Here is a 24872-nt window from a genome sequence, read left to right on the forward strand (position 1 = left end):
GCAAAGTCCTAGTCCCCTGCCCCTGGGCCACCCCCCTCGTTCCCTCACACTGCTAAGATGCCGCCACCGGGAAAGAGCTGGCCTGGCAGCTCCCCCTTCCTTGACCCCTCCAGGAGGCCAAGGGAAGGACACCTTTACACTCAGTGGGGTGCCGGGTGGGAGCTGCAGGCCGACACCCTACTTCGGGAAGAGCCTGGAGAGTTCAGAGCCTGGCTCCTGTCCCCCAAACCCCCGGCCCTGCTGGAGGAAGCAAGTTTCTTTGCTAAAAGTTAAACATCCTCTTCGTGAGCGACAAGAAAACAGGACGTGGGAAGCGTCCCACAGGGTGAACATGGGCCCCCAATGCCTGGCACCCCCTCCTCTCTTGTGGAGCGGAGGCCTGGTGGCTCGAACCCTTCCTTTCTCACACTCGCTCGCCTCTGCAGGGGAGTCATGTTCCCACAGTCCCACAATGCCCTTGAGTTCTGCTGACAAAGCTCTGGCTTCTTCCCTGGTTCTCAGAGTCTCTACGCCTCCACCCAGGGCTCCATAGAAATGCAGGACGCACCACTGGGGAAAAAATTAAGGAACGAAGCAACAAAAGGATGAATTCAACCAACATTTATTGAACACCAACTGTGCGCCACCCCTGTTCCAGGCACTGGGAGGCAGCAGTGAACATGACAGAACAGGAATCCCTGCCTGGTGAAGCTCGTGTGCTAAGGAATCAATCATTCTGTTTTTTTTTTTCTTTTCTTGAGACAGGGTCTCACTCTGTCGCCCAAGCTGGAGTGCAGTAGCACGATGTCGGCTCACTGCAACCTCCACCTCCCAGGTTCAAGTGATCCTCCCACCTTGGCCTCCTGAGTAGCTGGGACTAGAGGTGCGCATCACCACGCCCAGCTAATTTTTGTATTTTTAGTAGAGACAGGGTTGCACTATGTTGGCCAGGCTGGTCTCCAACTCCTGACCTCAAGTGATCCCCCCGCCTCGCCCTCCCAAAGTTCTGGGATTATAGGCGTGAGCCACTGCATCCAGCCCTTTTATTTTTTAAAGAGACATGGGTTCTCGCTATGTTGCCCAGACTAGATTCAAACCCCTGGGCTCCAGGGATCCTCCCACCTCAGCCTCTGGAGTAGCTGGGGCTAAAGGCGCATGCCGCCGCCCCTGGCTAATACTCATATGCATGTTGTCAGGATTAAAATGAATGAACAAAGGGAAGGACATGCTGGAGCCAACTTGTACAGGTTGGGAGGAGCTGTTCAATTTTCAGAAATTTTGCAAACTGGTTGTTAAACAGCTGGTTTAACAACTGGTTTTGTTTGTTTGTTGAGACAGGGTCTCACTCTGTCACCCACAGTGGAGTGCAGTGGCACGATCAAGGCTCACTGCAGCCTTGACCTCCCAGGCTCATGCAATCCTCCCACCTCAGCCTCCCAAGTAGCTGGAACTACTCGCGCACACCACCACGCCCGGCTATTTTTATTATTTGTAGAGACGGGGATCTCACCATATTGCCCAGGCTGGTCTTGAAGTCCTGGACTCAAGCGATCCTTCCACCTCAGCCCCCTAAAGTTAAACAGCTATGGTTAAAAATGAAATGATATAAACTTACTCAAAACTGGTAACTTCCTAATTTTACCACATTCCACTATTCTCTATGCTCTTGAGGTCATTTACCCCCATTTTATCTGTATGGTAAAAATAATACATGATAGTGCACTACTGCATCTCTTTTAAACTCCCTGTTCAGTGACCACAGGTCGGTACCTTGAAATCTAACAAGAAGATTGTACCTAAGCCATGGAAATTGGTAAATGCTAGAAACCAGCCTCCCTTCCCCCCACCCCTCCCCGCCACCACCCCCGCCCCAGCCAGTGGTTAACCATTTACCAGCACACCACTGAGGGCATTTAGAGCCTAGCACATGGTAAACACTATGATAAACGTTTTCATTATTTTTCCGTTTGTCCACTGGGTCAGGATGTATAGTCTTTTTTTGTGTCTGGGATGGAATTTAAAATATTTGAAGATCACAGAATTACAAAAGTCCAGAGAGTGGCTAAGCTACACCTATTTAACCCTCCCAATAATGCTGTTAAGTCTATACTATTGATTATCCCCACTTTCCAGACAGGGAAACTGAAGTTCTGAGGCAGTAAAACTCAGGCAGCGCCATGCATTAGCTGTAGTGCGATCTGAAATTGCAGCCGAGCAGCCTCCGCGCGCTCGCGCACTTCAAGAACGCATTTTCCTTACTGTCACGTTTATGCCCCGAGTGGTAATTTCGCTTCCAGGCACGCGAAAAATGAATGGGCGCCATCGTGCGCGTGGCATCTTGGGAAATGTAGTTTACAGGCTCAATAACAAGCACGGTCCAAGAAGGGAGGGGCGGGGGAGCAAATCGATCTTGGCCTCGGAAGAAAAAGAACAAAGAATCGCTGGCAACTTGCGCGTCGCGTCGCTGCAGCCACGCAGTGCGTGGATTCAGCCGCTTTGGCCGTGCCCGTTGCATGCCGGGAAACGCAGTTCGCGAGCCCCGGATACGTCGACAATAGATGACGGGACTCACGTTGTACGTTCACATCAGGTCCCGGCCCGCCGGAACCTGGGCGATCCACGATGCCGAGTTTGCCACGCTGCGACAGCCCATAGGCTTGCCCCCCCGGGCATTCGGGTGGACTACGAACACAAACTGAAGCCCTAGGACTTGTCGCCGGTTTGCGCTCTCGCCGAGGCACAGGCTGCTCGCGGACCACCCTGCTCCGAAAACTAAGGTGGGCCCTGGGGCGCGGAGGACAGGAATGCGGGCGGAGGCTATTGAGGCACGCCTGCACTGTCCCGCGTGCGGGGAAAGGAGGGAGGTCCGCCCTGGGCGCCGCAGCTGTGTATGGTTCGGGCGGCTGGCACCGGGTGGGTTCTACACCCAAGGTTTGTCTGCAGAAGGGGACCAGTAGACGGGGTGGATTCGAGGTGGGGACATGGGACGCAGCGGTCGGAGCCGCCTGGAGGGGTACCCGGTGGTCCCGATGGAGCTATGATCTTTGAGGTATTGATGAGGAGGGACGGGGAGTGTGGTCAGAAGGCTGTTTTGGGAGGTTGGGTGGAGCGTGAGGGTGGGGTGTTACTGGGGAATCAATGGGGGCTAATAAGAATATTTTAGTCGAAGTGTTGTTCATTGATTGATTAATGAGGGGATGGCAGAGTAAGCAACTAGAATATAACGAGTGATGGATGGGAAAATGATCCCCCAGGTATTGATGGAGGTATGATATTCAACGGGTTAATGGAAAGTGATGGGGCATCGTAATGGCAAGGATGATGGTGAGGTTGTGGGGGGAATAATAGATGGATGGAGGTCATGATCAAGGGGCCTTGGTGAAAGAAAAGATAATGAGAGGCTGATGGTGTTGCAGTCAGAGTCAGTAGTTGGGCTATGGTGGCATGACCGTCGAGGAATTAGGGGACAGAGTGAGCAAAGAGAGGGCAATAGTAAACTAGGGTTGGGGGGGTTAACTTCTGTTGATACATAGTAGGTGAATAGTAAACTGTTGGAGTGTGATCATCCAGTGATGGATCCATGGAGAGCAGGGTGGACAGTGAGGGGAGAATGGGGAACTGATGTGTGATCAGTTAACGTGTTTGTTAATGAAAGAGTTACAGGGCAGGAGGCTAGTGCTGTGATCTATGAAGGGTCTATTGGAGAAAACTGAGTTAATGGGGGCTGATAAATCAGTAATTGAATGCTTAATGGGGAGCTAATAGACCATGATTCTCCAGGCATTGTTAGAGGTTCATAAGGATGTAGTAATAAAGGGGGCCTAATCATCTAAGGGATTAATGGCGAATGGGGTGAAACGAGAGAGATATAGGGAGTGGGAGGTACAATGAAGTAGTATTAGGATAAAGGTGGAAAGCAAGGGATTAATGGGGGCTAATAGGACTATATGAATCTAGGGGCAATGGGGACAACTGGGGATACAGTCAGTGAGATTTTAATGGGCATGACATGGGCAGAGAAGGGTTGATAGTGACAGTTACAGGGTTTAATGTGTGGAGTGTGGGTGACAGTGATGGGAGGTGGACAGGTTCACAAGTGGGCCATCTATGGGATGAATGTTGGGTTTATGGGGTCTTTTGTGGGAACTGTGGGGTAAGTGATGGGGGCGAGGAGGGTCTGTGTGATAAGCAATGGAGCCTGAGAGTTCAGTGATAGGGTCCTTCAGGCCCTATAAGGTCAGTGGGGTCAGTGCCAGGGCTTCGGTCAGCCCATCTTCTGTGTGAGCTGTCATGTGGGTCAGATGAGCCCAGTTTAGTTTGTGTGGTTCTCTCCGCCCTACAGAGGTAGGTGGTAGCCCATTCATCTGGTTACTGATACTGGCCGGCATCAGCGGACTGTCGGCAGGTCCTTGAGCAACTGGTGTGTGAAATGGGACGGACGTCAAAGGACAAGCGGGATGTCTACTACCGCCTGGCCAAGGAGAATGGCTGGCGTGCTCGCAGCGCCTTCAAACTGCTACAACTGGATAAGGAATTCCAACTCTTCCAAGGTCCCTGACTGGTGGGCAGGTCACTGGGCGGTGAGGTGGGCACAGGAGGTAAACAAGTAGGCTGGGTCTGCAGAGCTCCCTGTGGTAGGTGGGCTGACTCAGAGGGTCTCTGGGGCAGGGAGACAGGCAGGAAGATAGGCAGAATACCGGAGAGGAGTTGGGCACCTGGGCAATGGAGATATGTGGGTGCTCCCCAGGGGAGAGGGGTGAATTTTGCAAGGGTCTCCAGGTTGGAGAAGTGGGTGCAGCTGATCAGGATGCTTTCACTATGTATGCCCAGGCGTGACACGGGCAGTTGACCTGTGTGCAGCCCCGGGCAGCTGGAGCCAGGTGCTGAGCCAGAAGATCGGGTAAGTGTGGGGGTCCCAGATGGGAGACCCAGGAGGGCCGGCTGGGTGGGAGGGGCCCGGGAGTGAAACTAGGCTGATGTGGGCCATGTTGTCCACAGGGGCCAAGGGTCCGGCCACGTGGTGGCTGTGGACCTGCAGGCTATGGCTCCACTACCAGGTGTGGTACAGATCCAGGGGGACATCACCCAGGTAAGAGCATGGCTGAGGGTGTTGGGGTATATCCTGGGTGAAGGCCCTTACCTGGGGTCTATGCAGAGTGGAAGAGAAACAGAGAGGTGATAGAAACAGAGAGAGAAAGAGAATGAGAGAGTAACCATGGAGAAACAGCCAGCAGGTCATCATTGCACAGACACAGCAGAAAATGATGATGCTGGGTCCCCAGAGATGGAGCCCAGTCTTAGAGAGGCAAAGCCTGGGAATTTGGCTGACCCAGGGGCTGTGGGCCAGGACCATGGGCAGGTGGGATCTGAGGGCAGCAGTGGAGGGCCGTGGGGCCACTCATCCTCCCTCTCTCCATAGCTGTCCACTGCCAAGGAGATCATCCAGCACTTTAAGGGCTGCCCTGCGGACCTAGTGGTGTGTGACGGGGCTCCTGATGGTAAATAGCAACAGAAAGTGGGAGGCCAGGCGGGGGCCCCTGTGTGTGTCCTTCTCTGTATCTCCCACCTTGGTTGACTTATTCACCTCTTCAGTTACTCCCTGCCTCTCCCTTCCGCACTCAGCTTTCTCCCACATCTGGCAACTTCTCCCTACCTCTGCTGCCTGCTCTCTCTCTGCCTCTCTCTTCCTCCCACTTGCACCCCACCCTTTGAGTTTCATGTCTGTTGTCTACCTTTCCCTGCTCTCATCTCTCTGCAACTGTCCAATTCCGTTGCACTGTTCATTCATTTTCAGCCAGCCAGCCATTCAACACACATTTACTGAGCACCTATTGTGTTGGGAAAACATTCATGAATAAAATTCCATTAATCTTTAACCTCATGGAGCTGATGTTCTAGTGGGAGCAAATGGGAAAGAAAATAAATGATTCAGCTCTGTACCATTAAAAGGGGATGGGGCCAGGCATGGTGGCTTCCACCTGTAATCCCAGTGCTTTGGGAGGATGAGGTGAGAGGAACACTTGAGGCAGGAGTTTGAGACCAGCCTTGCAACATAGCAAGACCCTGTCTTAAAAAATTAGCTGGCATGGTGATGCATGCCCATAGTCCCAGTTACTCAGGAGGCTGAGGTGGGAGGATCACTTGAGCCCAAGAGGTCGAGGTTACAGTACACTTTGATCGCACCACTGCACTCCAGCCTGGGCAACAGAGTGAGACCCTCTCTCTAAAAAAACGGGGTGAGGAGGCCGGGCACAGTGGCTCACGCCTGTAATCCCAGCACTTTGGGAGGCTGAGGTGGTCAGATCACCTGAGGTCAGGAGTTCGAGACCAGCCTGACCAATATGATGAAACCCCATCTCTACTAAAAATACAAAAATTAGCCAGGTGTGGTGTCATGTGCCTGTAATCCCAGCTACTTGGGAGGCTAAGACAGAAGAATCGCTTGAACCCGGGAGGCGGAGGTTGCAGTGAGCTGAGATCGCACCATTGCACTCCAGCCTGAGCAACAAGAGCGAAACTCCGTCTCAAAAAAAAAAGGTGGGGTGGGGGATGGGTACCATAGGGAAATCATTGAGCAGGAGGAAAGCAGGAGTACCTGTTAGAATTTTAAATCAAGTGGATGGGGAAGGCCTCACTGACTTAACAGCAGAGACTAAAGGAGGTGGGGGAGTAAGCTATGGATATGTCTGGAGGAAGAGCAATCCAGGAAAAATTGCAGCCCGTGCAAAGGTCCTGAGGCAGGAGGGTGCTTGCTATGTATGAGTAATGACAAGGAGATCACTGTGGTTGGAACAGAGTGAGGGGGGGAGAGTGGTAAAAGGTAACATCAGAGAGGTAACGGGACAGATCCTATAGGGCCTCGTGGGCCATGGTGAGGCTGTTGGCATTTTCACCGAGATGAGAGCTTGGAGAAAACCATGAGAGGGTTGTGAGGAGAAGAGGACTGTGCTGGGCTTGGGCTACTATGAGCTGTGTGAGGGCCAAGGGCAGAAGCAGGGGCTCCGGGGTGGAGTAGTCCAGGCAAGTGATAATGGGTGAGGGCAGTGGTGGAGAGGAGAAGATCAAGTCAGATCTTTTGAAAGTAGATGTGTTAATGGCTTCGATGTGGGTGTGAGGAGAGGATGCGGGGGGAGCATCAGAGGTGACTAAGGTTTTGGATTTGAACAATTAGAAAGCTCAGATAAGATGGGGAGGATGGTGGGAGGAGCAGGTTTGGGGAGGTAGGTCAGGAGTTTGGTTGTGGATGTATTGGAGATGTAGAATCTGATTTGTGAATCTGGAGTTCAGAGGAACAGTCTGGGCTGGAGGTGGAAATGATAATGATGCTTGTGTGTGAGGTTGTTTTAGAATTGAAATGAGTTCCTAAGGGTTAGGAGCTCAGAATATGCATCCAGTTGGCAGACAGTAATTTGCATCTGGAACCTTAGCAGTAAGACAGCCTGGAAAATGTATTTAGTGTCTGATCTGTGTGGTACAAGAAGATGCACAGAGCCAGATGGGCCCCCCCTAACGCTGTTCCTCTTGCCACAGTAACCGGTCTCCATGATGTTGATGAGTATATGCAGGCCCAGCTCCTCCTAGCTGTGAGTAACCCTGGCCACCCCTGACCCACTTTGGCCCCCTCCTGGCTGTCTCCACCTCAGCCTCAGCCGTTCTGTCCTGCCCACAGGCTCTGAACATTGCTACACATGTCCTGAAGCCAGGGGGCTGCTTTGTGGCCAAGGTAAGTCTCAAGGAACTTGGTGGAGTAGAGAGAGGTCGCTGAGGGCCACCCTTACCCGCTGTCTTTGCCTTCTCACCCTGCAGATATTCCGAGGCCGGGATGTGACGCTCCTCTACAGCCAGCTGCAGGTCTTCTTCTCCAGCGTGCTGTGTGCCAAGCCCAGGAGCAGCCGGAACTCTAGCATTGGTCAGTGGGGTGGAGGGGCCAGGCAGGCACAGGGGGATCTCTGGGACGCCGACTGCACGAGGAGGAAGCGGCAGTCATGCCTCACTCCACCTTCCCCTGGCAGAGGCCTTCGCTGTCTGTCAGGGCTATGACCCTCCCGAGGGCTTCATCCCGGACCTGAGCAAACCCCTGCTGGACCATTCTTACGGTGAGAGCTGGAGCATGGGCCACCCTGGGGGACTCTGCCACACCTTATGCAATCTAGGTCCCACGAGGGCCCACAGTCTCACCCCCTGGGGGAGGCTCTGTCCCCTCATGGGAATTTTTTTCCCAAGGGGATCCTTAGCCCCATTCTCTGATGGAAATCCCACCCCTTTATGGGTATTTTGTCCCGGGAGGAGCTTCAGCCCAGGCAGTCCTCTAGTGGTAACTCTTGGGCCTGGTGAAAATTCCATCCCAGGAGGATCCTGAGCCCTGCCCCAGTGGAGACTCCACCTGCCTAAGGACATTCTCTCCTAGGAAGATCTCAGTCATGCCCCAGGTGGAAACCTCCTCGGTGTGAAACTTTTGCCCCTTAAGCCTCTAGCAGGAAGAGACAGAGCCTGCCCCTGGGATGACATTTGAGTGAGGGAGACGTCATCCAGGCAGCATATAATCCAATATCAGGTGGACATAAATGCAGTGAAAAAGAGCAGGGCACCGATGTTTTAGAAGGGGTGATTATGGAGGGCCTCCCCGAGGAGGTGATCTGAACCAAATGAAGGATTTCTGGTGGGGTGGGAAGAGAGTAGCTGGTGGATATGTGGGGAGGGTTTGGCAGCCATACCGCCGCCTGTGTCATGACTGGCCCCAGGCATCCTGACCTTGTCCTCAGTTGTCTCCCCCTGTTCCTAAGACCCAGATTTCAACCAGCTGGATGGTCCCACCCGCATCATTGTGCCTTTTGTGACCTGTGGGGACCTGAGCTCCTATGATTCGGACCGCAGTTACCCACTGGACGTGAGTGCCCAACCAACAGTAGGTGGGTGGGAGGGAGGCTGTCCTAGGTTACCAGGTCCTCACCATCTCCCTACCCCTCTGTCCCTGCAGCTAGAGGGCGGCTCAGAGTACAAGTACACTCCACCCACACAGCCCCCCATCTCGCCACCATACCAGGAGGCCTGCACGTTGAAGAGGAAGGGGCAGCTGGCCAAGGAGATCCGCCCCCAGGACTGCCCCATCAGCAGAGTGGACACGTTTCCCCAGCCCCTGGCCGCCCCTCAGTGCCACACCCTGCTGGCCCCTGAGGTCTGGAAATGTGACTCTCAGCCTGCCTTGACCCCTTCCCCGTGTGCCTTTTTCTGACCCAAATCTCATGGTTTCTGGGGCCAAAATTCCCTTTCCTGCCTCCCAATAGCTATAAAAAATTGGTAAAGCCAAGCATAATGAATGGAAAAGTTTCGCCAAATATGTGAGTCACTTTTCTTTTTCTTGGGTAGATGGAAGACAATGAAATGAGTTGTTCACCTTAACCCATTACGGTAAGTTTGCCTTGTTATCTAAGAGTTTGAGTAAGGGCAACCTTTATGAAAAACCTCAGTAAAATTTCACCTTTGAAATTTTTATGTCAACTGATAAGATTTTAATCAACAAACCCTTTTCTAAACATCTGTTGTTGTATGCCAGGAACTGCTTTAAGCATTTTACATTTGAGGCATTCAGTAAACATTTATTGAGCATATACTGTATGCCAGGCGTTGTTCTAGGTTTGGAGATAGAGCAGGGAGCAAAACAGAAATATCTTGGCTCTCACAGTACTTCCAGTTTGGAAAAGAGGCAACAATCAAAACAGTCTGTAAGTGCAAGAGTTTACATACACACATATACTATATAGCTTGCATTTCTCAATTTACATATCTTGCAATATATATAATATATAAGAGTAATATGGGATATAAAAAATAGAAAAAAGTAAAGCAGGGTGAAGAGAATCAGGAATTCTAGGCATGGCAGTTTTCATCTTTTGGTGTTTTTGTTTTGAGACAAGGTCTCACTCTGTCGCCCAGGCTGGAGTTCAGTGGTGTGATTTCCCGGGCTCAAAAAATCCTCCCACCTCAGCCTCTCAAGTAGCTGGGACTACAGGCATGTACCACCATGCCTAGCAAATTTTTGTATTTTTAGGGGAGATGGAGTTTTGCCATGTTGCCCAGGCTGGTCTCGATCTACTGGGCTCGAGCAGTCTGCCGTCCTCGGCCTCCCAAAGTACCAGGATTACAGGCATGAGCCACTGCGCCCAGCCAGTTTGCACTTTTTAAAAGGGTTGTCATAGAAGGCCTCAGACATTCCTCAGAGGTAATGTTTGAGCAAAGACCTGAAGGCACTGCCGGAGGGAAGCCATGTGTTTATCTGAGGGAAGAGCATTCTGGGTAAAGGAAATAGCCATGTCCCAAAGGTGGAACTGCACGTGGTATGGGAGGAAAGTTTATCCATAGCCAAATGTTCTAAAATCACGATGTTAGAGGATGGCCCTTTCTGACAATGGCATAGCAGGTTATTCAGACTAAGTCAGCCATCACAAAAAGCCACCTTTTTTTTTTTCTTGAGACAGAGTCTTACTCTGTTACCCAGGCTAGAGTGCAGTGGCATGATCTCAGCTCACGGCAACCTCCATCTACCAAGTTCAAGCGATTCTCCTGCCTCAGCCTCCCAAATAGCTGAGATTACAGTGCCCGCCACCATGCATGGCTAATTTTTGTATTTTTAGTAGAGATGGGGTTTTGCCATGTTGACCAGACTGGTCTCAAACTCGTGACCTCAGGTGATCCACCTGCCTCGGCCTACCAAAGTGTTGGGATTACAGGTGTGAGCCACCACACCTGGCCTTTTTTGTTTTGTTTTTGGTTTTGTTTTGAGAACAGAGTCTCGCTCTGTCGCCCAGGCTGGGTGGAGTGCCGTGGCACTATCTCAGCTCACTCCAACCTCCGCCTCCCGGGTTCAAGAGATTCTCCTGCCTCAGCCTCCTGAGTAGCTGGGATTACAGACGTGTGCTCCCACCTCACCCGGCTAATTTTTGTATTTTTAGTAGAGACGGGGTTTCACCATGTTGGCCAGGCTGGTCTCAAACTCCTGACCTCACAAAATCTGCCTGCCTCAGGCCTCCCAAAGTGCTGGGATTACAGGCCTGAGCCACCACACCTGGCCACAAGAAGCCACCTTAAGAAAAAATTGAAACAGCAAATCATTGTATGAAAGAGATTTACAGTTTTTAATATTTAAAGGGTCCTGTAAATCAATAAGGAAAAACATGAGAGTGGCCAGTAAGCACATGAAAAGCTGCTCATCAGGAAAATGCAAGTGAAAACTCAAAATATCAACAACACTAAGTATTTGAAAGGATATGCAGCAATTGAAAGCCTCGTACATGCTACTGGGAAGGTAAAATGGTGCAGCCACTGTGGAAAACTTAGGCATTACCTACTAAAGCTGCATGTGTGCCAGTTCCACTCCTAAGAAATGAGTCCTAGAGGCCGGGTGCCGTGGCTCAACGCCTGTAATCCCAGCACTTTGGGAGGCCGAGGTGGGTGGATCACCTGAGGTCAGGAGTTCAAGACCAGCCTGACCAACATGGCAAAACCCCATCTCTACTAAAAATACAAAAATTAACCGGGCATGGTGGCGGGCACCTGTAATCCCAGCTACTCAGGAGGCTGAGGCAGGAGAATCACTTGAACCTGGGAGGTGGAGGTTGCAGTGAGCTGAGATCGTGCCACTGCACTCCAGCCTGGGTGACAGAGTCAGACTCCATCTCAAAAAAAAGGAAGTGAGTCCTAGAGTGTTGCTAGCAGCACTATCTATAGTATATGCCCATTAAATCGTGGTACATTCACCGTGGAGAACTGTACAACAATGACAGTGAACATCCTGCAATTACACCAAATAACACCTTGTAGTTATTCATTAAACTGAACATATATAGGTTTTATGCATTTTCTATATGTCATGGTTCACCATAAAAGTAGGAGGAAATGTCACAAAAATGTTAGCAGCAGAGTTAGCTAGGTGTGGTGGCACATGCCTGCCTGTAATCCCAGCTACCTGGGAGGCTGAGGTGGGAGGATCACTTGAGCTTGGGAGGTTAAGGTTGTCGTGAGCTATGATGGAGCTCCACTGCACTCCAGCCTGGGTGACAGAGCAAGACCCTGTCTCTAAAAAAACAAAACAAAACAAAAAAACTTTCTTTGACTTTTGGTTAGCTGGCAAACTGATACAACTCAGAAACTGCTCAATGTCAGGAAAACCGGAACTTGTTGATGAACTTGTTTTCAAAATATCATCTCATCAACGAGGCCTGGACAAACAAGCCCTGAGGAGGGATCTGCAACAACCCTGAAGACAACAAGGAAAGAAACCATGAAAGTCTGTCTGTACTGCAGTGGGAATTCTTGAGTGAGGTCTTACCTCTTCTTTAAACCTCTTCAGGAGTGTCCTGATTATATCCAGAATTTTCCCTAAAGGCAGGGATTCTTAACCTGGATAGAAGCCAGGGGTAACCATGAACTTGATGGAAGAAAATGTTACATCTTTATTTTCAGCAATAAAACTGAAATTTAGCCTTACTCCCAAGTTATAAATGCTGGCAACAAATCACAGTAGTAAAAGCAGTACCTGGGATTTTCCCACCAATACAAACCAGTTACAGCAACTGTAATGTAACATAAAAAGGGCATCTTGAAGTATTGTTCATATTTGTCACCTCTTGGAATGATAGCAAATCCTGTAAGTTGATGTATTAATTGAAAAGCCCATATATTACTGCATCTCAATTTTGTTTCAATTTAATATATAGTAATAATTGTAATTCAATGTAATCGGCTTCCATTGTAATTGTGTATGTGTGTGTATATACTTTTAAAAATATTCTGTGAAGGGGTTCACAGATTTAACCAGATGCCAAAGGGTTCTGCAGAACAAATTTATTTATTTATTTTGAGACAGAATTTCGCTCTGTCACCCAGGCTGGAGTGCAGTGGTGTGATCTTGGCTCACTGCAACCTCTGCCTCCTGGGTTCAAGCGATTCTCCTGCCTCAGCCTCCCGAGTAACTGGGATTACAGGCACCCGCCACCACGCCTGGCTAATTTTTGTATTTTTAGTAGAGACGGGGTTTCACCATTTTGTCCAGGCTGGTCTCGAACTCCTGACCTCAGGTGATCCACCCACCTCGGCCTCCCAAAGTGCTGGGATTACATGCGTGAACCACTGCACCCAGACTTCATAACAAATTTTTTAGGTTAAAAACCTGTCTTAAAGAAACGTCAGGGCCAGGCGTGGTGGCTCACGCCTGTAATCCCAGCACTTTGGGAGGCTGAGGCAAGCAGATCACTTGAGGTCAGGAGTTTGAGACCAGTCTGGCCAACATAGTGAAACCCGTCTCTACCAAAAATACAAAAATTAGCTGGGTGCGGTGGCACATGCCTGTAATCCCAGCTACTCAGGAGACTGAGGCAGGAGAATCACCTGAACCCGGGAGATGAAGGTTACAGTGAGCCGAGGTCGTGCCACTGCACTCCAGCCTGGACGACAGAGTGAGACTCTGTCTCAAAAAAAAAAAGCAATGTCAGAAAGTCTACCTGGACTGCAGTCGTAAATTTCTATAACTTAATGAACAGGAGCTGACAGAAACTCCCCAGCTACACGAACAGAACTGTTTTCTACAGCTTAATCCTGTGTCCTTAGAAATTCACGTACTCTGTGATCCAAGGACTATCCACGCCACAGTCCAGTGACCTCAAGAGTATCCACATACCAGTCTGCAACCCCAGCTGTTTCCACACCTGACTGTGACTCACCCCAGTTACCATGTGTGACCCCAGGAGTATACACACTCAAGTCTGGGACAACCATTGTCCAATCTCCAGTCAGAAATGGTGTTTAAATTCTGGAGCATGTGTTCGTAGGCATGTCTACACTCCGGTCTCTGACCACGAAAATAACCACACCCCAGTCTGTGTGACTCCAGGAATGTCCAGACCCCAGTTTGTGTCAGTCTAGGAGTGTCCACACCATGGTGACTTAACCCAGGAGTCTTCTCACCGAAGTCAGTGTGACCACAGGAATGCCCACACCCCAATCTGTGAATATGCACAGCCCAAGAATGTATGGCGGAAGTGTCCACACAAAAGGCCGTGTGACCACAGGCGTAGCCACACCCATTACAGTGCAAATTCAGCAGCGTTCACACGACAGCCTGTGAGACCTCAGGAGTGTCCTCACGCCAGGTTCTGTGAGTCCAGCAGTGGCAATGGCTTGGAGTTTCCATAGCCATCTTAGTGGTGCCATAAATGTGTACCTCAAACTGTGACCACAGAGGAGTCCACAGCTCAGTCTGTGGTGTCCTGGGAGTGGTTTTGCCCCAGTCCAGCCACCTCAGGAGTGTCCCCACCCAAGTTTTTATGACACAAGTAATGTCCAGTTCCCAGCATATGTGACCCTGGTGTTGTCCAAACCCCATAGTCTCTGGCTATTAGTGTGTCTATACCCATCTTGACGGCCTCAGGCAGGTGCACTCCCCCATCTGTACGACCAGAAGACTATCGACTCCCCTGTCATTGTGACCACAGAAGTGTAAAACTCCAGTGCCAGTGACTACTGGTGGGTCCACATTCCAGTCTGGGTGACCCAGGGGAGGGCACAGCCCTGTCTGTGTGACCATAGGAGTCTTCACACCCCAGTGTCTGTGAACACACAGGAGTCAATTCCCCAGTCAGTGTGACCAGAGGAATGTTCACACCAAATTGTGTGACCACAGGAGTGTCCACACCTATCTGCATGTCCTGAGAGGTGTCTATACTCCAGTGGGTATGACACCAACAGTGTCCACAACAAAGTCTGTGTGACTCCAGGAGTGTCCCTCCCCCCAGTCAGTGGGAGTCTAGAAGGATCTACACCAAGTCTTGGGAGCCCAAGGGTGTCCCTTCGCCAATCTTTGTCACTCAGGGGACATTCACCCCCCAGTCACACAGACGAAGCATATCCACAGCTGGGTCTGTGTGACCCCAGCAGAGTCTACTTCACAAGTCGTGTAACCACAGGAGTGTCCCCAGACGAACCTATGGGAATCCAGGAGTGTCCACATCACAGTCACTTGACCACAGTGGTGCTGACTTCCCAGTTTATGTATCCTTAGCCATGTCCTTTTTCCAGACTGTGTGACCCTAAGTGTCCACACCCCAAACTCGGTGATCCAAGTCACTCCAGTCTGCGTGACTCCAGTGTTGCCCACACACCAATCTGTATGACCCTAAGAACACATCCCGGTCTGTGATGCTTCAGGAGTGGCCACACCCTACTCTGTGTGACCCCAGGAGTGGCTACACCACAATCAGCATGACCTCAGGATTTCTTACTCCAAAATCTAGTAACATCATGAGTGTCTACACCCTCACCTGTGTGATTCCAAGAGGATCCACACCCCAGGCTGTGTGACCCTGGGAAGGTCCCTATAGCAGTCAGTGTAAACCTGGGAGTGCATTCTTCCCTGTCAGTGTGAGCTGGGAGGGTGTATCTAGAGGAAGAGTGATCCAGGGAAAGGCGAAGGGCCAGATGTGGTGGCTCACACCTGTAATCCCAACACTTTGGGAGGCCAAGGTGGGTGGATCACCTGAGGTCAGGGGTTTGAGACCAGCCTGGGCAACATGGTGAACCCCGTCTCTACTAAAAATACAAAAATTAGCCAGGCGTGGTGGCACATACCTGTAATCCCAGCTACTTGGGAGGCTGAGGCAGGAGAATCACTTGAACCTGGGAGGCGGAGGTTGCAGTGAGCTGAGGTTGTGCCACTGCACTCCAGCCTGGGTGATAGGCCAAGACTCTGTCTCAAAAAAAAGAAAGAAAGGCAAGGGCCCTGAGGCAATGGCCCTGAGGTGCCTGGCACATTTGAGGAACAGGCCAGTGGGGCAGGAGCAGAGTGAACAAGGAGCCAGTGGCGGGCGGTGAGGTCAAGGAGGGCCCGGAGGGCCTCGTGGGCCACGGAGAGGACTTTGGCTTTTTCTCTGAGAGAGATGAGAGCCATGGCAGGGCTCCGAGCAGAGGAGGGCCCTGGGCTGACTTGGGTTGCAACAGGATCCCTCTGGCTGCTGTGGTGGCGGCTACTCAACTGTTATTGTTTGTCAAAACTCAGAGAACTGTATGCCAAAAGGGTGAACTTTATCGTATGTAAATTATAACTCTTTACATTTAAGTTATAACTTTTGGAAAATGTGCAGTACTGGCCAGGCATGGTGGCTCATGCCTGTAATCCCAGCACTTTGGGAGGCTTGAGGTGGGAGGATCGTTTTAGCCTGGGAGATTGAGGCGGCAGTGAGCTGAGATCATGCTGCTGCCCTCCAGCCTGGACAACAGAGCAAGACCCTGTTTTGAAGAAAAAACAAAAAACAAAACAAAACAAAAAAAGTGCAGTACTTTGCAAGCAATAAAGATTTCTATTTCTGCAAGAGAGGCTGTGCTCATGCCTGTCCTTACCCCTCTCCTTTCTGCACAAACACATCTCAGGAATGCACCTGAGGAAAAGGAGGGAGCCGGGGCCTCCCTCAACTGCTCAAGGTAGCGCTCCCTTTGTTGTCTGCTGTGAACTGAATTGTGAATTCAGCAAATTCCTTTGTTGAAGCTTTAATCCTCAATGTGACTGTATTTGGAGATGGGGGTAATTAAGATTAAATGAGGCCATAAGGGCAGGGTCCTAATCTGATAGAACCGGTGTCCTCATTAGAGAGGGAAGAGATGCCTGAGCTCCCTCCCTCTCTCCCTGTGGGCGCGCAGAGGAAAAGCCACGTGAGGACAGAGAAAGAAGGTGGCTGTCTACGAGCCAGAAAGAGAAGCCTCACCAGAAACCAACCCTACCGGCACCTTGATCTTGAACTTCCAGCCTCCAGAACTGTGAGAAAATAAACATCTGTGGTTTAAGCCACCCAGTCTGAGGTATTTTGTTAAGGCAGTCTGAGCAGCTAATTGGCTCTCAGTTTCAAGGCTGATTTCAGGAGACTCGTGTTGACCAGGTATGAGGGGAGCCAGTGCTCAAGTGAAGGAAGGAAAATTCAGCACATCCTCCTCGTCTAGCTGAAGGGGGCTCTGGAGCAGCAGGAGGGGCCCAGGGCAAGCCTGGAATGAAATCCGTGGCACTCCTGCAGGTTCTGGGGGCGGTGTCCATGGAATATCCTCTGCCACATAACAAAATGACTAATAATTGCTTGGGGAGCTTTCAGAACTGCCCCGAGGCTTCCTCTAACACTCCACCCACACCTGGTTCATGCCAGGTTGCTCGATGCCTTGGTTTGGGAGAATAGGTGTGGTGTCATCTCAGGCTTGGTGGCAGCCCAAGGGAAGGGGCAAGTGTTCTGAGTCTCTCTAGATGACACAGGAGCTGAGGAAAGCTGGAGTGAATTATGAGTCACAGCCCGTACCTCACAAGAAAGTTCTGCCCGATGCCAGAGCTGGGAGCCATCACCAGTTATGCAGGGTTGGTGGAGAAGAGCCTCGGGATAATTGGTATGCATGCCCGCACATAGGTGTGTGCGTACCAGTACGTGTGAAGTTATGCAGGAGTGCGTGGTGTGCTTATGCCCGTGTGTGTGCACATTAGTCCTTTTGTGCATGCATGCATACATGGTACATGTGTGTGCATTCATGCTTTGCTGTTTTGAATGCAGGTATGGTTATAAGTGCATATGGGCAACAGAAGTTCAAGTGTGAATTCTCATGGAGATGCTAGGGTGTAGCAGGCACATGGGGACCTGTTCCCTGACAGGGGTGTTTGTGAAAAGCAACTGTGCATATGTGTGAGGGTGTACTTATGTATGAGATTCTATGTGCAAAGCCCTATGTCCGTGGGTGCTAGCCTGAGTGTTTGTGTCTGTGTATATACATGTGTATGCCAGCATGCACATGCATGGCTGTGTGTGAGTGCGTAAGTGAAGGGGAGCACATTGGCCCAAGCTGGTAAGTCTAGTATCTTATGCATGTATACCCCTGGGCACCGCCCCCCCCCCCCGCCCCGTGCAAGTGTGAGTGAACAGGTACACAAGGGCCTGGGCGTAGATGTCCGTGCACATGTACCCCTGGGACCCTGTGCGTGGGCATGCTGTATGCATGGCTGCAGGGATTTCCCACGTGTGTGTGTGCACAGATGCACAAGTGCCCAGGAACCTAGATTGTGGTGTCTGTACACATGTACCTCTGGGCACCATGCATGTGTGTGTGCAAAAGTGCAAGTGTGCCTATGGGCTCAGGTCTGGCTGTGTACATATACCCCCTGGATGCCCATAAAGGTGTGAGTGTGTACTGCAGGTGCATATTTGTCCGTGGGCCTCAGTCTGGTATTTGTGAACATATACCCTGTGTGAACGTGCACGGGTGTGTGGATGTGATCAGGTGTGCCCATGGACCCAGGCCTCGGTGTCTGTGTACAGGTACCTCAGGGTGCCCGTGTGTGTGTGTGTGTGTGCGTGCGTGTGTGTGTGTGCGTGTGCATGTGTGCATGTGTAACTCTGGAGGTCCATGCATGTGTGTGCGCATGGCTTCAAGTGTGTCCAAGGACCTGGGTCTGGGCATGTGTGTACATGTATCCCTAGGAACCCATGCATGAGTATGCTCACGTGTTCAGCGGTGCCAATGGCCTTGGATCTTGGTGTCCGTGTATGTGTACCCTTGGGGGACCACAGATGGCATTCATGCATGCATATGTAGCACCATGGAGGGATCTGTGTGCAGATTTACCTCTACCTACACCTGGCTGTGGATCATAAAGAAAATCAAGGGATGCGCTACCTCCATGAATCCAGGTTTCAGCAGAGCTAAGGGAGTGAAATTTGGGGCCATTTTACTTGTCTCAAACCTTGTTATCTGAGAGAAAGCTAGAACTTCCTTCTTTCAGCCCCCAGAGACAATGTGGCCAGGCCCGGAGGGCTGGGAAGATGAGCAATGCTTGTGAGTCACCATGATAGGAAGCAGAAGGGTCAGGAAGTCCCTGGGAGCAAGGCTTAGGGTTAGGGTTAGGGAGAAAACACTTGGGCCTGGAGGCTCGGGGCAGGCTTCCTAGAGGGGAGGGGTAGGAAGAGGCAGTGACAGGGCCCACAGCAATGGAGAGGAGTTGGACTGCAGGGATGGGGTAGGGGGACAGACGACAAGGGGCACTCAGAAGACTAATGTCTGGGAGTGGGAAAACAGTGTTTGCTCAGCCAGGAAGCTGCATCCAGCTCTTTTATCATTTGTAGAAGACCAAGTACCCAGGCCTGGGAGGAGCCCAGAGATGAACCAGAGTTTGGAGCTGGGGGCGGGGGTAGTTCTCTCTGTCCCTGTAACAGGCAGTTTAGGCTTAAAGAGCTGTCCAGGCTGGGCGCAGTGGCTCACGCCTGTAATCCCAGCATTTTGGGAGGCCGAGGCAGGCGGATCACCTGAGGTTGGGAGTTCAAGACCAGCCTGACCAACATGGAGAGACCCCCGTCCCTACTAAAAATACAAAATTAGGCAGGCGCAGTGGCACATGCCTGTAATCCCAGCTACTTGGGAGGCTGAGGCAGAAGAATTGCTTGAACCCGGGAGGAGGAGACTGCATTGAGCCGAGATCACGCTATTACACTCCAGCCTGGGCAACAAGAGTGAAACTCTGTCTCAAAAAAAAAAGAAAGAACTGTCCAGGATTCCACGGGCCCCTGGGGCCCAGGGTAAGCTGCCTGCCCTTTCTGGGCCTCGGTCTTCTCCATTGTCACATGGCCTGCCTGTCTGCAGCCCAGGCCCCGGGAAGCATTTAGCCTGAGAGAGGAGCCCATGGACAGTGGGCAGGCAGCTGGCTGCTCCCCAAGATTGGGCCACCCTCCTGCTCCTCTGCCACTTCAGAGTCTTTACACCCTGCCCCAGAGGCAAAGCTTGGAAATGGGCTGGGGGAGCCATGGCCACAGGCCAGTCAGCATGGGGGAAGCCTGGTGGGGTTGAAACCCTGGGCTAGGAGGGGGCACGTCCATCACGAACCCTGGTCCCCCACCAACCCACCCGACCATAGCAGGGGAGGCACAGGAACCCACAACCTTCCTCCTGACCCCAGCTGGAGAAGGATGTTGCTGCTCCTGAATTCCAAGCTGGCCCAGATGTAGAGTGGTCCCCCAAGGGTATACTTGCACAGACACCAAGATCCAAGCCCATTGGCACAGCTGAAAACATGAGCATTCCCATGCATGGGCCCCTAGGGGTACATGGACACAAATCTCCCCTTCCAGTCATGGCACCCCAGTCCTGATCAGCTTCACCCCAAAAAGCTCCCAGGTGCAGAGTCAAGACCTTCTTGTGCCCCCACTTCAACCCCAAGCCAATGGCTTCTTTTCTTTTTTTTTTTTTTTTCAGAGACTGGGGTGGAGGGGTTTCACTCTGTCACCCAGGCTGGAATGCAGTGGCACAATCATAGCTCACTGCAGCCTTGATCTCACAACTGATCCTCCGTCCTCAGCTACTGGTACGAGCTACCACACCTGGCTCTGAGCCAATGGCTTTCTTTTAGATCCTCCAGAAGGTCAACAATACTGACTGCAGAACGTCAGGCAGCCACAGGCCACTGGGCACAGTTGTGCAGGCTGTGCTCTAACAAAAGTTGCCTGGCCACAGAGGACACTGGGAGCAGGAATGCAACCTGGGCTCCTCTAGCATCACTGGGGCCTGGCCTGGGGCCGCGTCCATCAGGAGGAAGGGGCATCCTTTTCTAAAGTTCACGCAGGCATTATGTGAGCTAGTGGCGCCCCTCAGTGTCCAGGTTTTTAAAGGCAAAGGAAATCTGGACATGCGCAGAAAGTGAACATGGCCCCAGAGCCAGGCATACCTTCACCCGGGATGTCTCTGAGCTGGAAAAAAATACTCAGCCATTGTCTAGCGCAGCCCTATGCTTATCAGGAAAAATTGTAAAAAACTTTTAAATGCACAAAACTATTCCCAAGGTGTCCTTTCAATGGAACACTGGATGTGGTCTACCCAAGCCCCTTATGGCGTATCTGATTCTATAGCGGGCTGCACTTTTGTCTTTGGCTGGGCCATTTTGCACCTCTGTAGAGAGAAGTTAACCTGTGCAGGACTGATAATTCCCATCCATAATAAATGAATTTTGTCCTGTAGAGATACAGCTGATCTCTATCCTGTAGAAAAAGATTATTCCAGATATTATATTGCATCTATTGGCAAATCCATTGCAGTATCTCTAGGAGTTTATATATGCTTGTTCTTCAGATTCTCCTCTGAGCCTAGTGTAACATATTACCAGTTCCCTCATTCATAAATGATCTGGGCCAGGCATGGTGGCTCATGCTTGTAATCTCAACACTTTGGGAGGCCGAGGCGGGTGGATCACTTCAGCCCAGGAGTTCAAGAGCAGCCTGGGCCACAAGGCAAAACCCTGTCTCTACAAAAAGTACAAAAATTAGCTGGGAGTGGTGGTGAGCATGTGTAGTCCCAGCTACTCAGGAGGCTGAGGTGGGAGGATCATCTGAGCCCAGGGAGGTCAAGGTCTGCAGTAAGCTGTGATTGCACCACTGCACTCCAGCCTGGGCGACAGAGTGAGACTCTGTCTCAAAAATAAATAAATAAATGATCTAAAAATCCTTGACACATGTTCACTTTATATTTGTAGGAGTCGTGATGTTACCATTTTGGAAATAATTTTTTAATTGCATCTATCAGCTCACAGTACAGATGAGATCACCAAGCTGGGGGAGAAGGGACTTGCTTGAAGTGACCCTCATGGACTGGGACTGGAAGGCAGAGCTGAACTCAAGCTACTCTGGGTGCTGCCCTGCTCCTGGAAGGAGGGGGATATGCTGTGCCCAGGTGTGGAATGGAATGGAGGGCTGTGACACACCTCCACCATGGGGATATGGAGTGACCTTCTGAGATGAGGGGGTCATCTGTCAGGTCCCGCCCTCTGTGCTGTGCCTTGATTCAGACCCACGACACAACCAGCCGTCCACCCCACCCCAGGTGGTCCTGGCCAGGGGAAGTGCTGAAATGCCCCCATTGCCATCCTGAACTGCTATGCTGGTGATGACCATACGAAAGCTTTATTCTAGGTATACTATTTCAACTGCTGGGCCCCAGCTTCCTTATCTATAAAATGTAGTTAGTTCCGGTTCCTGCCTTATATGATGTGGAGAAGATTAAATGAGATTATGGACACGAAGCTCTTCAAATTGCCCGGCACAGAGTAAACGCTCAATATATATCAGCTGTTAGTCATTAGGTCTGTTTGACTTGCAGAACTTCCAGTGGTGGACATTTTTGAAGGGATGCTTGGGGCCCCCTCGAGATGCTGGCCTAGCAGGACCCAGCTGCTCCATCCTTGGATGAAACACCCAACAAGTGTTCCCCGGGTGATGGATCAGGGAACTCAGACTCCTGGCCAGGGAAAACAGGCCTGACCTGCGCTCTGGAACCCCCATGTTGCCATCCAGGAGATCCTGAAGCCCAAGGCACAAACGAGGAGGAGCACAAGGAGTGGTGAGTTCTTGACAGGAAATGGTGGGGTGCCCTAGGAGAAATCACCTCTTAGGGTCTCGGTTTCCCCATCTGTACAATGGGCACTTCGGAGCTGTGAGTTGCTGAGGACCTTTGCAGCCGCCTTTTGGGGAAGAACAAATGTTCTCCAAGGGTGTAACGGCTGGAGGCTGACCCTTTCCCAGCCCAGGCCCTGCCATTAGAGACAAAGTACACCAGACACAAAGGGAAAACCTAGTTCCCGCCACACAAAGGCAAAACCCAGTCCCCGCCACAGCATGGGAAGCTGCCCAGCAAGTTGAGAGTCAAGTTGCCCAAGTTTTGTGGCCAGTGAAGGGGAGGTTTGCAGCCAGACCACTCCTGAGGCCTACCTGGGGAACTTGTGGGGGTTGGGTCGGGGGGATGGACTCAGTGGCCTGTGGGGTGCCTTCCAGTCCAGACTCTCCTCTGTGGCTGGCATGCTCTGACCTCAGAGGTCCAATCTGCAAAATGGGACGATAACCCCATGTGGGCTGAGAGGGCAGGAAGGTGGATGTATTCTTCAGGGTTCTGTGAGTTGTAAGTGGCAGACACTCCAGTCAAACCAGCTTAAGGTAAAAGGGAATAATTACTCAGGTAATGGAAGAGACCTGGGACAGAGTGAGCTTTGGCCATGCACAGCGTGTCTGAGGACTCTCTCTCTCTGTCCAGGAGGTCTGATTTATCTTTGAGAGCTTGGCCCTCGGCAGGCTCTCCCAGGTGGTGGCTGCCTCGCCTATCCCTAAACAGCAAGGAGTCCCAGAGGACAGCAAAGCCTCTTTCCCTTCAGTTCCAGCTTTAGATAATGTGGCCTGGCTTGAGTCACACCCATTCCTGACCCTGTGGTCACAATGACAGATTGCTCTGATTGGCTGGTCTAGTCATGAGTCCACTCCTGAAGATATAGGTGGGAGCAGGGAGGTGGGGGAGTTAGCCCCACAAGAACAACATGCACTGGAGTGAGGTGAGGAGGAAGGGGGTTGCTAAAAGAAAATGGAGGTCCAGCCGGGTGTGTTGGTTCACACCTGTAATCCCAGCACTCTGGGAGTCTGAGGCGGGCGGATCACAAGGTCAGGAGTTTAAGACCAGCCTGGCCAACATGGTGAAACCCCATCTCTACTAAAAATACAAAATTAGCCAGGCGTGGTGGCACGCGCCTGTAATCCCAGCTACATGGGAGACTGAGGCAGAAGAATTGCTTGAACCCGGGAGGCAGAGGTTGCGGTGAGCCAAGATCATGCCACTGCACTCCAGCCTGGGTGACAGAGCGAGACTCCATCTCAAAAAGAAAAAAAAAAGAAAAAAAAGAAAATGGAGGTCAGACATGATGGTTCACATGTGTAATCCGAGAACACTGGGAGGCTGACTTGAGGCCAGGAGTTCAAAACCAGCCTAGACAACATAGTGAAACCCCGTCTCTACAAAAAATACAAAAATTAGCTTGGTGTGGTGGTGCATGCCTGTAGTCCCAGCTACTTGGGAGGCTTATCTCTTGAGCACTGGAGTGAGAGGCTGCACCTCTCACTCCACTGCACTCCAGCCTGGGTGACAGAATGAGACCCTGTCTCAAAAAAAAAAAAGAAAAGAAAAGAAAGAAAGAAAGAAGGTGGTCTTTCTTTTTTTTTTTTTTTTTTTAGCCTAATTTTACTTTTATTTATTAGATTTTCTATACTACAGAAAGAATATGAAAATAACATCTAAAAAGCCCATAATTCTGTGACCCAGGTAGCCCATTTATTCTTTTTTTTTTTTTTTCTTTTTTTTATTTTTTTATTTTTTATTTTTTATTATACTTTTAAGTTTTCGGGTACATGTGCACATTGTGCAGGTTGGTTACATATGTATACATGTGCCATGCTGGTGTGCTGCACCCACTAACTCGTCATCTAGCATTAGGTATATCTCCCAATGCTATCCCTCCCCCCTCCCCCCTCCCCACCACAGTCCCCAGAGTATGATATTCCCCTTCCTGTGTCCATGTGATCTCATTGTTCAATTCCCACCTATGAGTGAGAATATGCGGTGTTTGGTTTTTTGTTCTTGTGATAGTTTACTGAGAATGATGGTTTCCAATTTCATCCATGTCCCTACAAAGGATATGAACTCATCATTTTTTATGGCTGCATAGTATTCCATGGTGTATATGTGCCACATTTTCTTAATCCAGTCTATCATTGTTGGACATTTGGGTTGGTTCCAAGTCTTTGCTATTGTGAATAATGCCGCAATAAACATACGTGTGCATGTGTCTTTATAGCAGCATGATTTATAGTCATTTGGGTATATACCCAGTAATGGGATGGCTGGGTCAAATGGTATTTCTAGTTCTAGATCCCTGAGGAATCGCCACACTGACTTCCACAATGGTTGAACTAGTTTACAGTCCCACCAACAGTGTAAAAGTGTTCCTATTTCTCCACATCCTCTCCAGCACCTGTTGTTTCCTGACTTTTTAATGATTGCCATTCTAACTGGGGTGAGATGATATC

At 50.8% G+C, this 24872-nt stretch overlaps 1 protein-coding gene and 1 long non-coding RNA gene across 8 annotated transcripts; one reads left to right on the forward strand and one right to left on the reverse strand.

Moving 5' to 3' along the window:
- Positions 1 to 1488: 1488 nt before the first annotated feature.
- Positions 1489 to 2494, reverse strand: LOC129138863 (uncharacterized). The gene is made up of 2 exons (XR_008542098.2): positions 2239 to 2494; positions 1489 to 1548 (listed from the first exon to the last, which is right to left on the reverse strand). It is a non-coding gene; the product is annotated as an uncharacterized LOC129138863 (long non-coding RNA).
- On the forward strand, positions 2381 to 12714 carry FTSJ1 (FtsJ RNA 2'-O-methyltransferase 1). 7 transcript variants are annotated; one of them, XM_054677015.2, is made up of 14 exons: positions 2530 to 2756; positions 2923 to 3028; positions 4322 to 4529; positions 4810 to 4879; positions 4978 to 5068; positions 5399 to 5477; positions 7510 to 7562; positions 7649 to 7702; positions 7786 to 7888; positions 7992 to 8075; positions 8763 to 8866; positions 8957 to 9154; positions 9346 to 9387; positions 12100 to 12714. In XM_054677015.2, the coding sequence occupies exons 3-13, from the start codon at positions 4409 to 4411 to the stop codon at positions 9376 to 9378; spliced, it is 990 nt and encodes a 329-aa protein (XP_054532990.1). In that variant the 5' UTR covers positions 2530 to 2756; positions 2923 to 3028; positions 4322 to 4408; the 3' UTR covers positions 9379 to 9387; positions 12100 to 12714. The 7 variants fall into 7 exon arrangements, with proteins under 7 accessions (XP_016799400.1, XP_016799401.1, XP_054532988.1 ...); XM_016943913.3 differs by having other exon boundaries at positions 8769 to 8866; XM_016943911.4 differs by lacking the exon at positions 2923 to 3028 and having other exon boundaries at positions 2381 to 2756.
- The last annotated feature ends 12158 nt before the right edge of the window (positions 12715 to 24872 follow it).

Source organism: Pan troglodytes, chromosome X (genome assembly GCF_028858775.2).
Source record: "Pan troglodytes isolate AG18354 chromosome X, NHGRI_mPanTro3-v2.0_pri, whole genome shotgun sequence".
In the NCBI taxonomy this organism is placed as follows: domain Eukaryota; kingdom Metazoa; phylum Chordata; class Mammalia; order Primates; family Hominidae; genus Pan; species Pan troglodytes.

What these genes read in the sequence shown, in the direction of transcription:
- FTSJ1 (XM_054677013.2), top strand. Translation starts at nt 4,409, where the DNA reads ATGGGACGGACGTCAAAGGACAAGCGGGATGTCTACTACCGCCTGGCC. An exon ending in TCCAGGGGGACATCACCCAG is followed by an intron (nt 5,069 to 5,398) that starts GTAAGAGCATGG and finishes CTCTCTCCATAG; the next exon opens with CTGTCCACTGCCAAGGAGAT. An exon ending in CCTGCTGGACCATTCTTACG is followed by an intron (nt 8,076 to 8,762) that starts GTGAGAGCTGGA and finishes CCTGTTCCTAAG; the next exon opens with ACCCAGATTTCAACCAGCTG.